Source organism: Mobula birostris, chromosome 18, assembly GCF_030028105.1.
Source record: "Mobula birostris isolate sMobBir1 chromosome 18, sMobBir1.hap1, whole genome shotgun sequence".
Classification (NCBI taxonomy): Eukaryota; Metazoa; Chordata; class Chondrichthyes; order Myliobatiformes; family Myliobatidae; genus Mobula; species Mobula birostris.
The window spans coordinates 33,209,709-33,224,007 of record NC_092387.1 but is presented as its reverse complement, the minus strand read 5'-3'; the positions used below and the strand labels follow the sequence as shown (position 1 = coordinate 33,224,007).

At 40.5% G+C, this 14,299-nt stretch overlaps 1 protein-coding gene across 11 annotated transcripts in view; it reads left to right on the top strand.

The window, feature by feature from the left end:
• LOC140212033 (paired box protein Pax-2-like) overlaps positions 1-14,299 on the top strand; it is a 366,737-nt gene that overhangs the window by 15,045 nt on the left and 337,393 nt on the right. For all 11 annotated transcript variants that reach the window (XM_072282452.1, XM_072282456.1, XM_072282451.1 and 8 more), the window contains 3 exons: positions 952-1,149; positions 6,240-6,325; positions 13,657-13,779. In XM_072282452.1, coding sequence (XP_072138553.1) covers positions 952-1,149; positions 6,240-6,325; positions 13,657-13,779 — 407 coding nt within the window. The remainder of the gene's footprint in view (positions 1-951; positions 1,150-6,239; positions 6,326-13,656; positions 13,780-14,299) is intronic.

Here is a 14,299-nt window from a genome sequence, read left to right as displayed (position 1 = left end):
ATCATAAAACGCAATGGGGCCGGAGGGCCCGTTCCTTGTGATGGTAGGGTAAATAAGGCCGCGTTAAAGCTAGGCATACAATTTATGTTCACGCTGACATTTGCTGCTGGCTTCAGGGTTAACACCAGATAATACAGGGAGGTTGGCAATACCATTACCTGTAGTTAAAAACCTTGAATTCTTACACATTAAAGGAAAAGAGTAAGAAGACTTAGAAAGAAATAAACTTTTATACCCAGTAACATGGTTTAAAATACCTCGAGTTTCTCTTCCTCTTAACCTTTTTCTTTTTCCATTTGTGGTCTTCCCACAATTTCGTTTTATTTTTTTGGGAGGGGGTGCAGAAGGAGGCGGGGGTGGTATAAAAAACAGAATCCTGTGTTAGGAACCAACTACTGTTCTCCCAACTCCTTCACCAAAGCCAACATTCAGTACTAAAAGCGTTGCCAATTTTAATATTAATTATGTCCTTGCTAAAATTGTTTCTCTGTTTAGAAGAGAGGATGTGCATCGGTGCCTTTAGCTGTCCAATCTCCCAGAGACTTGATGGTGTGTTTCAGAGCAGGGAGAATTGTAACAGAGACAGGTTAATACTATTGCATACACACACTGATTTATTTGCATTTTACTGTTCCCTATGCATTTTATGAGGCTGTAAATAACAAGTAAGGTCGACTTTTGCTGTCGTTTCTTTAAACTTAATTACAAAAAAGATGCAGCAATTCTGTGATTATATATGTGATACACAAAATACGTACTATAAATAGACACACACGTACTCTGAAACAACATAGACTCAGTTTTTATGTATAGTTATACAAAAGGAGGGTCTAATACACCTCCTTGCTGCTTGTTTCAACGGTGCACTAGCGAGGTGATGAAAGCACATTTTTTTTGCTGAAGTTTTACTTGTTATCTTTTTTCGTTTCTCTGGCTCTTGTCACCTATCAGATACTACGAGACGGGCAGCATCAAACCCGGAGTCATTGGGGGCTCTAAACCCAAAGTTGCGACCCCGAAAGTAGTGGATAAAATCGCCGAGTATAAACGCCAGAACCCTACAATGTTCGCCTGGGAGATCCGAGACCGGCTGTTGGCTGAGGGAATCTGTGACAACGACAGTGTGCCCAGTGTCAGCTCCATCAACAGGTACAGCGGCGAATCCCGGTGCATCCTCCTCTAAAACGCAAAAATGATTTATTTTAGTTAAAAGGCTAAAAGAACAGATGCATAAATGAATACAAAATAAAAGCTGGCGAATCCCGGTGCATCCTCCTCTAAAACGCAAAAATGATTTATTTTAGTTAAAAGGCTAAAAGAACAGATGCATAAATGAATACAAAATAAAAGCTGGTAACTATATCTAGTTTTTAGCCAAAACCATTTGGGTGTATTTCTTGTAGAAGGTACCAGTCAAATGTACACATTGAATTAGTCCGAAAATGGGTGTGATATTAAATATGCATTTTAGGTGACATAAATTAAAATTCCTTAAATCGAGCTTTCTTGTAAATATATGAACATTAAACATAAACAGAACGAAATGAGGGGGAGGGACAATCAAAAAGACCGGAGCTGAGGAAATGCCTGACACTGTGCAGATAAACAAATGAAATGTTTGTTGTACAATACAGACGGCAATTAATTTTCCACTGATATATTCGGCAGAAGCTGAATATGTTGTTTAAAGATAATAGTTCCAAACGCAACGGGGTTTTCAAATGAACTAAGCGGTTGAAAGACAGAATCTCTCCATCTAATTTATTTAGCAATCAGAGTAATCGCGAAATTTTTATAATTATCGACGATAGCATGTAATTCTTAGCATGGAATCCTAATCAAAACACACTAACCACCACGAATGTGGTTTCCTCTTAATCTCACCTGGGACCGTGGGGAATTATAAAGGACTATCAATGAAAGCAAAGCGAATAAGACCCGGATGCAATGGCCTTTTGGTCGTTTAATATAATTGCAAATTGGTGGAAATGTAAACTATTAAGGAGGGTCTTTCAGGACATTGATTTAAAGATTGCAAGCTGGCCGGTGGCTGGTACTTTCTGTAGCTAATATTTCAAGTGCTGGGAACGGGTCCCCTCTCAGCAACCCCGGGGGAGGGGGGCAGTTTACACACAAATAGGCAGGTTGGTCGGTCGACATAGGTTTAGGGAACATGGGAAGGGTTAGCGCCAGACAAAAGAATTTCGAAGTAATCCACTGTCAGGGCAAAGAAATCTATGATAAAAATTTACAGAGACTGGTTTCACGAGCGTGCCCGGTAATATCGGTCCATTTATTAATATTTGTTTTATATGATTAAGATTTACTGTACAGTTGAGAAACTGATCTGTGCAAAGCAGTCCCCTAGACGACGTGATCTGTGTACCTGCCTGCCATCTCTGCCTGCCCACCTTACACCCGCTGTTCTTACCCCTCCTCGCTCCTCTTTCACTTCTCTTCACCACCCACCCCAGCCCTCTACTTCCTCACTGTTCCGTCCCATTCTCCATTTGTTTCTTCTCTCTCTGTTTCACATCACCGTAAAACAATATTGTTCCCCGGCCGAAATAGCGGACCTGAGAAGAAAACAAAGATTTTGTTTTTTTTTAAACGGCAAAGGGAAAGGCTGATGTTCAGAAGGTCCACTTTGTCTGAAGTTCGCTGAAAGCTTCACGACCGCGTTTCTACATGTCCACTGAAATAATCCTTTCATTCCGACCAAATTGATCTATTTCGACGCTAAAACTCAGTAAATCTTTCCTCGGAGGCTTCTTCAATAAAACAGTTTCTGAGAATAAAGATATAGACCGACAAGTTTTATGATCCTGACTTTGATTTCAAAGTTCCTAAACCCGGCCTCGTATTGCCCCCAACTGAATATCAGATACTGAAGCATGATGTGTGAGAAAGCCCGAACCCATTTCCGACGGTATTCATAACTAAGGAATCCGGACAAGTATCGAAAGGCTTAATTAATTATTGATAACGCTTTCAATCCGTGCAGCAGGATTGGGAAAAAGATTTTGGACACGGAGTCCACTCATTCCCACTGCCTCATTTACGATATCTCTCCTTTTGTTAATCTGCAAACACCTCAAAGAATTGCCCTTATTGTTCACTGAAGCCAAGATTAAATGGTAAAGGCGGTTTAAGCGAATTGCCCATCGTGTACATTGTACAGATTTAGCAAAAATAAAAATCCCTGGACTGGCAATGCCACACTCTTACATCAGTAAATTGAGTTTATATTGTGCCTTTAACGCCTGAGAGTGCGTTAACGCGTTTGACACGAGCCACTATAAGGCAACAATAGAATGTTTATGTTTTTGTGTGTCTGTGTGTGTGTGTGTGTGTGTGTGTGTGTGTGTGTGTGTGTGGTGTGTGTGTTTGTGTGTCAACCCCCCCCCCCAGACTCTCGGGAGTACAGACTGGACAAATAAATTGTCCCCTGTATCCGATTTCACTCTTGTAAAAGTGGGAAGGAAAGGGGATAAAGATATATAAAATATTTCACAGAATGCTGCCGGATCGCTTCTGCATTCTTTTAACTCTCCCAGTATTTGGCACATCAAACAATTGTAAAATAAAATTTACACGTGCACACTTCATACACTGACAATCAAGTATCGATTTGTGATTAGATTCAATAGATCGTTTTTTTTTGTCAGAAAGCAAGGGAAAATGTGTGCGTTTTCCCGTCTGTGTCACTTCTTCAAGTGCTTAACAGGTGTTTGAAAGAACAGCTCAACGATACTATTTGGATGTCTGCTCTTGTTTTAGATTGGAATTGCCTTTCTTCGGTGTTTAGTGAAATCTAATCCTTCTCCCTCTCTGAACCAACCGAATCTCCAACATTGACTCTTCCGAGTTTTGTGGGTTCTCTCCTCCCCCCCTCCCCGTCACTCACGAACTACTCGCTAGTTCCCCACAAACCATATAGAAGGACGCTATATTTATCTTCTCATTCAATTTCAAACGATGAAAACCATCGCGATTTGATGTGCTAAATACAAGGGAAAAGCCAGTTGGAAATACAAGTTTAAAAAAATAACTGTTCTTTCTGGCGTAACAAGGTGTGTGTGTGGAAGAGAGGTTTACGGAGAACGGGGTCGGGGGGGGTGGTGTATGCTTGCTGCAAGTACGGAAGAAAGTGAGATCGCACAAGCTGGGTTGCAGAAATGAACTTTGCTTCGTCTACAGCTGCCATCAGCATTACATTTTAATGAGATTTTTGGAGATCGGGGGCAGCGATTCACGAGAAATTTCAGTGTGTGTGTTTTTAAAGAAAGATTGGGAAAGAAAAATCATTTCATGCACGAAGTCGCTTAAAGGCGACTCCAACAGCCTTCTAACAAATGTGAATGATACATTCTAAGTGGGGATTAATCGCATTAGAGAGCGTTTGTAAAACTTTTCAGCTTCAATTAAATTGGAGTGGTTTTGAAAGAAATCAAGTTGGCTGCGGGGGCTGGTGTTTATACAAAAGATTAGAATACAGCAATACAATTAAATGTATTTTTTTCGCCTTAATGAAAGGGCGTTGCTTTGCAGTGTTGGGTTTTAATTCAATATACAACGATTATCTCAGATCATTACATTGGCAAGTACACATTGTAGTTAAACGTTCTCCTTGCGTGAATTTTTAAAGATTACAACTAGACAAGGCTTCATTCTGCTGTTGCTCTGCAGTCAGGAATTAGAACCAAGCGGCTGGTGGCCATTAAAAAAAAACAAGTCCTTTTTTTTCGATGCTATTGATTCCGACTCCAAGCAATTTTAATATTTCTTCAGGGAATTTTCCACAACGGTCAACTCATTAATTCACCCTTCTAAATTGCTTATTCAATATCCAGGACATGGATTCCGAATAAAGTCGGTGAATTTATGTAGTTGGCGCGAGTCAATAGGTCAAATAATAGTTATGGAGGAATTTGAAAATCCAAATAAAATATTGATACTTTTTTTTGATAAGTCCTGTAGCTTTTGTCGTGTAGCCCCAAGGACATTACTAGGGAGATTGTGGGCGAATTTGTGGCCATTAAAATCAATGAGTGTTTGATGTATATTGATTGTTTTTATATGAACTCCTACTAGGGGATCCCAGGTGTTAGAGGTCACGCAATAACACGGAGGGGGAAAAATCAGCTTTAAAATAGTGTAGAGGAAACTGTTTGGAAGAATATATTTAAAGTGATCCGTCCCCACCATTCAGTTGATGAAGGGGTCTGTGGAAACCAATAGCGAAGGGGTCGTTAACCCTTGTAGAGAGTTAGCGGATGGAAATCAAGAGAGGGAACTCGGGGTACGGGGTCAGCCATGGCCTTAGGCACTTGTCCTTAGAAGAGGAAAATATACTTTAAGCTCTAGTCTTGATCCCACCGTTGGATGTGGACAAGGCTCGGCACGCGGCGGCGGAGAAGCGATGAGTGGCCCTCATAAAGGACTGAACACTTGGCCGGAGAACCGGGCCCTTGCCCAGGTGCTCCTCGATAGACTCGGGAGGAGAGAAAGTATCAAAAGAGACTAAAGCTGTGGAGAGAATAATAGTCAAGCAAAAGGCCAGTACAATGGGTAGGATATTATTTTACAGAACATCAGCGTGTCCCCTGCGATAATTAATTTATAAGTCCCAATGATTCTAAGGATGGTAACAAAATGTACACCTTTTTCCCCCTCTTTCCCCGGTTCCTTATCAATAGTCTCCAACAAAATTAGTTTCAATAATCTCCATAGAAACTATTTGTTTCTGTCAAACGTATTGCTGATATAAATTGACGCTGGGAAAAAAATGCACGTGTGATAATTCACAAGCAGGTACCATATCCCCCAGTTAGTCGCTGCTCAGAGGTTGACGTGAAAGACTCAAGCCCACACATTAGCAATTTAATATTCATTGGTAGTGAACCCCTTTCAAAGTGTCATTAGTACAGGCTATCCTGTGATAGGACAAGGCTTCCAAGCAGCATTACAGCACTATTGCATTCCTGTCACATATAATTTATAGCTTTCTATTTGCATTACTTCGCTTGCAACTAATTCCCAACTTTTCTCGAGTCTCAGATCAATTAAATCACATCCTTTTACCAATACCAGGCGCCTGACGCAGTTTTGATTCTGGGAGTTCTGCCTGGGGAGCTTTGGCTACTTACACGCTCGACAACTAGATTAGCCGTGGCCAGGTAGAGTCAGTCGCCCTGATCATTGAGGTGAATTGATGTGATTTCATGGTTTGTTTGCAGGATCATTCGGACCAAAGTGCAGCAGCCTTTCCATCCCTCACCGGATGGACCCGGGACCGCAGTCACTGCACCAGGCCACACAATAGGTAAGAAAGAGCAGTCCGGGGAGGACAGCTAATTATTACACATGGAACATATTTAACCCTTTCACAAATACAGATCGAAATTTAAGACTCAGCTGTTTATGTTTACCAAAAATGCAAAGCAGATTTGGGCGGCATGTTCTTAATTGGGCACCTTCCCCCAAGGCATTAAAGCAGTGAGGGTGTAGAAGACATTTACTGGAATGACACCGGGATTAAAGGCTTCAAGTACTCAAAGAAACGAGAGAAAACATATTTCCATCCCTCACCTCCAATTGGGTATGTAAAGTTAAGAGGCAGTTATATAGGAGTCTTTAAATTCACGAAGGGTTTTAATACAGCGAATAAGAAGGTGGTATTTTCAACAGAAGATCGTGGTGACCAGAGGATTCAGAATTACAATCATACTGTAAAGAATCAGGAGCATAACACAGTGGTGTGATCTGGAATGTTAAACCAATCAGATGAGGGTATTAGGTACATATCTGAAAGGTAAAATTCTTAGGGTAACGGGGAGGGGAGTGGCAGTGTGGGATTATCTGATTAGCATGTGTAAAAGTCCATTACATGCATAAGGACCATGGTGTTTTCATAATATGATTCATGATTCTGTAGTTTTATCCCTAATCCATCACTCTAATTCACCCAGTCTTTTAAAATAGATATAATATGATCAAAGATGTATAGATTTGCCAATATGAATTATGCAAACATAGATACCTATTTGAAAATATATATTCTGTAGAAAATAAAACAGCCCTAACTTAATTTTATTAAGAATACCACCTGCCTTGAGGAAACAGAATGCACTTAAAGACTGGTCATTGACTTTACATTTCAAATATAAGTGTAAGTTAATTGTGGTCATTGAAACAAAGTGTATTTATGAAATGCTCTATGTACTGTTTTACCTTTAATAAATTGCAATGGAGTGTAAATGTAGTGAGAACTTTTCCCAGGAGCTCCCAAGAACATCACTGTGAAGTGAAGCTATTTAACAGAAGAATTTTGGCACTTTGGGTACTTCCATAATTTCTAAAACAGAATTCAGAATCTTAAGTTAATAGTCTGTGCAAAATATGCAACCCTGTGTAAAATACAAGAGGTCTGGACAATGGATTGGAACTGCTGTTAGATTTTGACTCATATATGGATGTCAACCCTTTTCTCTGCTAATTCTACCCATCTTTCAGTAAAGCTCAAGCTGGATAGCACACTTTGTATTACAGGCTGTTGTGGCTTGATTCTCTAGTGAATCTTGCAACTACAATGATCTATAGGGGAAGATGTTGCTGAGTGTTCTAAATTGCCAGCAGTATATGCCATACCTAGAGCGCATCTTCTGTCTTTTACACATGCAAACATTGTGAAGTTCAAAGTAAACAATAGTGTTGTCTCTATTATATTTTCACCATCACTAGGAAATGGGGCTCATTTTCTGCAGAGAAAAATTCACTCTGTGCTTCTTTGTTTGGATACAAATGAAAAAGTCAAAAGACGAAAGACCAGATCTTAAATTGAAAGTGCAATTCATTCCCAACTATCCTACATTTAGAATATTTAAAAAACTCCCAATTTAAGTGTAATAATTGAGCCAAATAATCATTATTTGTAATCTTTTAATTTGGGCTCTGAGACCATCTTATTTCAACACCAATTGCAGCCATCTGTTTGATTTAACAATTTTAAATCAACAAAACCAGGTGCAGTAAAAATTAGCCCTCTGATATAACGTTGTTTTAGTAATGATGAGGAGTGGCATCTGCGTTTTAACAGTAGAATTACCCCTCTGGTCTGGTAATGTTACTATTGCCAATGCCAGCTTTGGGACAGGTCCTTCCTCGACCTCCAAAAGTGTTGGCTGTGCCTTGGTAACATACCAGTAATTAATATTAGAGAGCGCAGACCAGATTTACCAGTCTATGAAGGAAATCAATTCCAAGGAGAGAATGGTGAAGTTGGCAGTCTCAGCTTTACAATAAAGAGTGTTCAGGGGAAATTCATCTTCAAATGATCTTAAAATTTGAATGGAGCTTTGATAGAGAAATTAACAAAGAACATGGCTGGGGAATGGTTTAGAGTAGACTGGGTAAGATAATTGAGAAGAAAGGAGATACCAAGTTACACTGGGTTGTTCTGGTATGACATGAGCTGCCTTGGTTTCAGATTCAATAGCAAATGTATAAAGTAACTCACTATTATGCTGGAAAAAGGAAAAAGTGGCCAGTTTATTAGATACACCTGTACAGCTGCTCCTTAATGCAAATATCTATTTAGCCAAACATGAAAAAGTTTAGCTGTTGTTCAGACCAAACATCAGAATGGAGAGGAAATGTGATCTAAGTGACTTTGACCATGGAATAATTTGTGGTGCCAGATGGGGCAGTTTGAGTGTCTCAGAAATTGCTGATCTCCTGGGATTTTCACACATAACCGTCTGTGGAGTTTACAGATAGTGATGTGAAAATGTAAGTATACAGTGAGCAGCAGTTCTGTTGGCAAGAACATCTTGCTAATGAGAGAGGTCAGAGGAGAATGGCCAGATTGGTTCAAGCTGACAAGGATGTAATGGTAACTAGGATAACCATACGTTATAATGGGACACATGGGCAGAAGAACACCTCTGAATGCACAACATGTCAAATGTTGAAGTGGATGGGCTACAGCAGTAGAAGACAATGAACATGCATTCAGTGGCCACTGTATTAGGCAGAGGAGGTACCTAATAAATGGGTCAACTGGGTTTTGATATTCTGAAATTCTATAATTCTGTGATTCTTTAGTGTGTGAAGCCCTCTACATCTCCTGCTTGTCAACTTAAATAAGACCCTGAGCATTGTGTCATCAGGCTTTCCAGTCATGAAGGTTGCCACAACTGAGTTTCATCCCGTCCACCTCCAAAGTTAATACTTATGACAGGGATTTTTAACAAAGAATGATGGGGGACATTATAGGATCTCTCTGCAGCCTTGTTTGATATAAATGTACTTGTTTCATCTAGCTTGCGTAGCTCAGTACTGATCGCATCAGGCAATACCTTGAAGACTGCTCAAGTATTAAGGAATTTGAAGTCAACACAGCCAGTGCATGGTGGGAGTTAACTGTCTGGGTAGGGAGTGATTCTTGATAAACATAGTGAGGGCCGAAAGAAGTTAAAGTTGGGGGGTGGGCTTCAATTGCTTTGCACCTGTTTTCATAGATGGTGCTCCTACTGGGATGATTTATAGATTATCCTAGCTGGGGTAATTGGTGTAATTTTACAGTTACAACACAGTGAGATGCTGTGCATACACTCCCTTAAAATGGAGCAGTTACTGATGGCAAGATCACACAGATCTGTTTGAATAGTACAGGAGAAGAACAGCTTGTAACTGAAGACAGGTGGCTGATTGTTCCTCTCATCCTTTTGACTACTATTATCCGTCATATTGTGTAAAATGATTTGTGTGGCGCAGACAAGATATATGTATAATATATACATTACATACACACACACACACACACAAACACACACACATAGTCTATCTCTTTGATTTCTATTTTGTGCAAAGTGTTTCCCAATGAAGTAATCTAATGAGTTTGGCAACAGCATGCTCAATGTGAACTTGGCAAGATTGAATGGGGTCAGGGCAGCTCAGGAGAAATCAGACGAATGGATAATTATGTAAAAAACAGAAAATGCTGCAGATACTCAGCAGGTCAGACAGCATCTGTGGAAAGAGAAACAACTAATATTTCAGGTCTTCGAACCTTTACCTTTTGGGGCAGTGGTCTGATATCTCCTGATCATCCTATTGGAGTCCTGCCTCAGACTAGGAACAGACGCTTCTGTGCTAACCTTGGCTCACATATGTGGGAACAGACAGGAAGCAAATGACTGTCTTATGCTTTTGGGTTGCTCTTCCTGGCTGAGCTACACTTGATCACATTATCTCCAACTTTAGTCCACTATCTCCATTGTTTTTGATGAACCTTCAGAATTTGACTCCAATAGGTAGTTGTTGAGGGACTTTGAGCAAAAGTGTAGGCAAAATTATTTCAGTAGACTCATATCTGTTGGGAATAGGCAGTGAGTGAGAAAGAGAGAGGGCGGGGATGATTTAGTAATCAGTTAGCAGACACTGTATATTTCATGTTTATAACATTACATAGTTCCACACACATTCTAATTAGGAGGTATAGGGACAAGAGATATTTGGTTCCTTGAGTTTGTACCAGCAGTCAAAATGATGGCTGATCTGTGACCTAACTTCAGGTATGTGACATTATCCCATATCTTCTGTTTATAACAGTATGGTCCCACTTAGGTTTATGTCAAACGTTGCCAAATAATATATCATAAGTAATTTTTCAATTGTTGTTTTTCAAACTATTGTATCATATGTTTAGACTGTTGAGTGTGGTTCCACTGTGTGATATCATTTAAACTTTCAAAATCATGAAGCTAGGCTGAAGCTTCTTGCACTGAACCAATGTGTGAAGATTGATAGGAAACAATGGTATTCACTGTAGATTTCAGCACAGTTCTGGTCTCATCTGTTAAAGGAGACTTCCTGTAGTGCAATTTTCTCCAATTTCCATTTTGCCCATGCCTTTCTTTTGTCTAAAGTTAGTTTTATGTATACTGGCAGTTCCCTGGCAGTTTGAGAAGTTGAACTAAGTGTTTAAGGCACTAATCAGCAAGAAACATAGCCAGATATCTTTCAATTATTGCCAAAAGGGTAGGATGATCCCTGATGTAACAAGTCAGAGAACTGAGGTTCCATTCTCTGTGCTGAGTTAACTGATAGAAAATTGGGCAACTCGGGCAGTTCTCTAAATTTCTAAGGATGGGCATTTGAGCTTTGGAATGAGTATTAGCTGGGTGAATGTTGGTTTACGGCTGCTCAGATTGCTATGCTGCCAGTCAGAACACTGAGCCATCAAGGTTTACTGTCTGTCCTGAGTTGAGCTTATTGGCAGACTCACTTAGAACAAAGGAGGTCAGACACCTGTCTGGTCCTAGTATACAGCCACTTAGTGCTGATTATCATACAACCTTCAATTACACTGGTACCTAAGAAGAATGTGATAACCTGTCTCAATGACTATTGTCCAGTAGCATTTACATCCACTGTGATGAAGTGCTTTGAGAGGGTGGTGATGAAACATGTCAACACCTGACTGAGAAGTGACTTGGATCCACTTCAATTTGCCTACAGTTACTACAGGTCAACTGCAGATGCCATTTCATTGCTTCTTCACTCCATCCTGGAACATCTGGAGAGGAAAGAGGTCAGGATGCTGTTCATTGAAAATAATTTGGCGTTCAGTAGTATCTCTTCAAAACTAATCAATATGCTTCAAGTCCAAGGCCTCAATACCTCCTTGTACAACTGAATCCTCGATTTCCTCACTTGCAGACCCCAGTCACTTCAGTTTGGCAACAGCATCTCCTCCACAATCTCTCTAAGCATTCCAAGGCTGTGTGCTTAGCGCCCTTCTCTACTTGCTTTATACTTATGACTGTGAGGCTAAGCACGGCTCCAGTGTCATATTTAAGTTTGCCGACAACACCAATGAGTGGTGCCACAACTACAACCTTTGTCAGGAAGATCAAGGAGCTGATTATTGACTTCAGGAGGAGGAAAATGGAGGTCCATGAGCCAGTCCCATCGGGGGATCAGAGGTGGTGAGGATCAGCAACTTTAAATTCCTGGTGTTACCATTTCAGAAGACCTGTCTTGGGCTCTGCATGTACATTCAATTCTGAAGTAAGTATGGCAATCCCTCTACTTTCTCAGAAGTTTGCAAAAAGTTGGCATGTCATCTAAAACTTTGGCAAACTTCTATAGATGTGCGGTGTAGAGTATATTGTCTAGTTGCATCATGGCCTGGTACGGAAACAACAATGCCCTAGTACAAAAAAGCCTACAAAGAGTAGTGGACATGGCCCAGTTCATCACAGATAACACCCTCTCCACCACTGAGCACATCTGCAAGGAGTGATGTCGCAAGAAAGCAGCATCCATCATCAAGGTCCCCGACCATTCTGGCAATGCTCTCTTCTCACTGCTGCCATCAGGAAGAAGGCACAGGAGCCTCAGGATCCATACCACCAAGTTCAGGAACAGTTATTACTCCTCAACATCAGCCTCTCAAACCAGAGGGGATAACTTCATTCAGCTTCACACACCCCACTATCGAACCACTCTCACAACCTACAGGCTCACTTGCAAGGACTCTTTGTGTCATGTTCTCAATTTTTTTTGCTTATTTACTTTGTGTTATTATTTTTTCTTTCTGTTTATATTTGCACAGTTTGTTGTTTTTCTTTGCACATTGATTACTTTCCATCTTGTTTGGTGTGGTCTTTTACTGATTCTATTGTGTTTCCTGTATTTACTGTGATTGCCCACAAGAAAATGAATCTCACAGTTGTATATGGTGACGTATATGTACTTTGATAATAAATTTACTTTGAACTTTGAAGTAAGTGTGGCTGCATAAGACAGACCTTTCAATGCTCATGTGACTGCAGCTGCTGAGGGACAGAAAGAAAATTGCTTGACCCATGAATAGAGGATGATGACCTTAATGCACTCTGCTTCTTTTAATGTCCTTGTATGAAGGATCACTGCATAGTACCAAGCCAGTCATTTTTCTGAAACCAAGTACCACGTAATTTGCCTTACCCCCTACTCTGTTCAATAATTATATTCTTTTCCATCATTTTTGTCAGAGATTCATTGTTCCACCTGGGATTGTCTCCTTCCAAGTTACTATTTTACTTCTTTATAATTTTCTCTCCCCATTCCCACCAGATACTTCATCTTACTAGGCTGGAGATCACTGAGGAACCAGCTTGTCTCCAGTACTTTGCCCAAGTGGTTTTTATTCATGTCTGAGTTTTGACAGTGAGTATTGACCAACTCTTCATCCCTATATAAGGTATTAGACCTAAATCCATGTCAATCCATGTTCAGAACTCACCTCTATGCATTTTCTAGCAGAGGTCACTGGATAATGATCAGGACTGGGCAACCACCAACCTGCCCCAACCCCATCTTCCCAGCCCGCCTTACAAACCTAGACAACACTCTGAGTTGCACAATTTTCCATCAGTTAATTCAGCACAAAGAATGTAACCTCAACTCCCTGATTTGTTACATCAGGAAGCCATATTTGGTGATGTTTCAAGCTGATTAACACCTTGGTTTATGAGTTAAATAGAAAATAGTTTATTCTCTTTTATCACCATTACATGCTTGGGTTTCTTTACCAGGTTGTAGAACATAGCAAGTTAATCTGGGAAAAAAACAACTGTAAAAAAAAAAATAATTGATTCCTTTCAGTCCCCAGCACAAACTCCCCACCTGTATCCTCGGCATCCAATGATCCAGTGGGATCGTACTCCATCAACGGGATTCTGGGCATTCCACGATCAAATGGTGAGGCCAAAAGGAAACGTGATGAAGGTAAGAAGGAAACACGATACAGCTTTTTGTGCTGTCACCTGTAGGGCAGCTAGTGTTTCTGGCACCGTGGCTGTGTGCTGCCCATCTGCTCTCTAATCATCTTCTAGTTTACACACGGTTTAGGCTGTTGGCTTCAGCCAGTCTGCAGATGGGGTTTAATGTTTATTATGGAATTCAGTTCTGCGATCGGGTTTGTGTAACAGGATCCACTGCAAGGTATTGGACATTAGGAGTTCATGGTTGGAATCAGTTCAGCATTCTATAGCTTTAATAATAGGACTGATGACTCTATGCCTCTATATGTTTTTACAGTGGTGGTTAGCAGTCCCAACCCATCCTTTGGTTGTTGTCTGTTGGTGGAACGTGCTGATGCTTTTACATGGAAGTACTTGCTCTGTACATTCGTAAAGGGGTTAGCTGAATTCCCTGAGTACGTGAGGAGACATTTGTGATTGGTTGATGTGACCCCTGCTCAAACAGGAAGAATGTTGTTGTTTTACTTCTTTAACCCTTTGAGTGT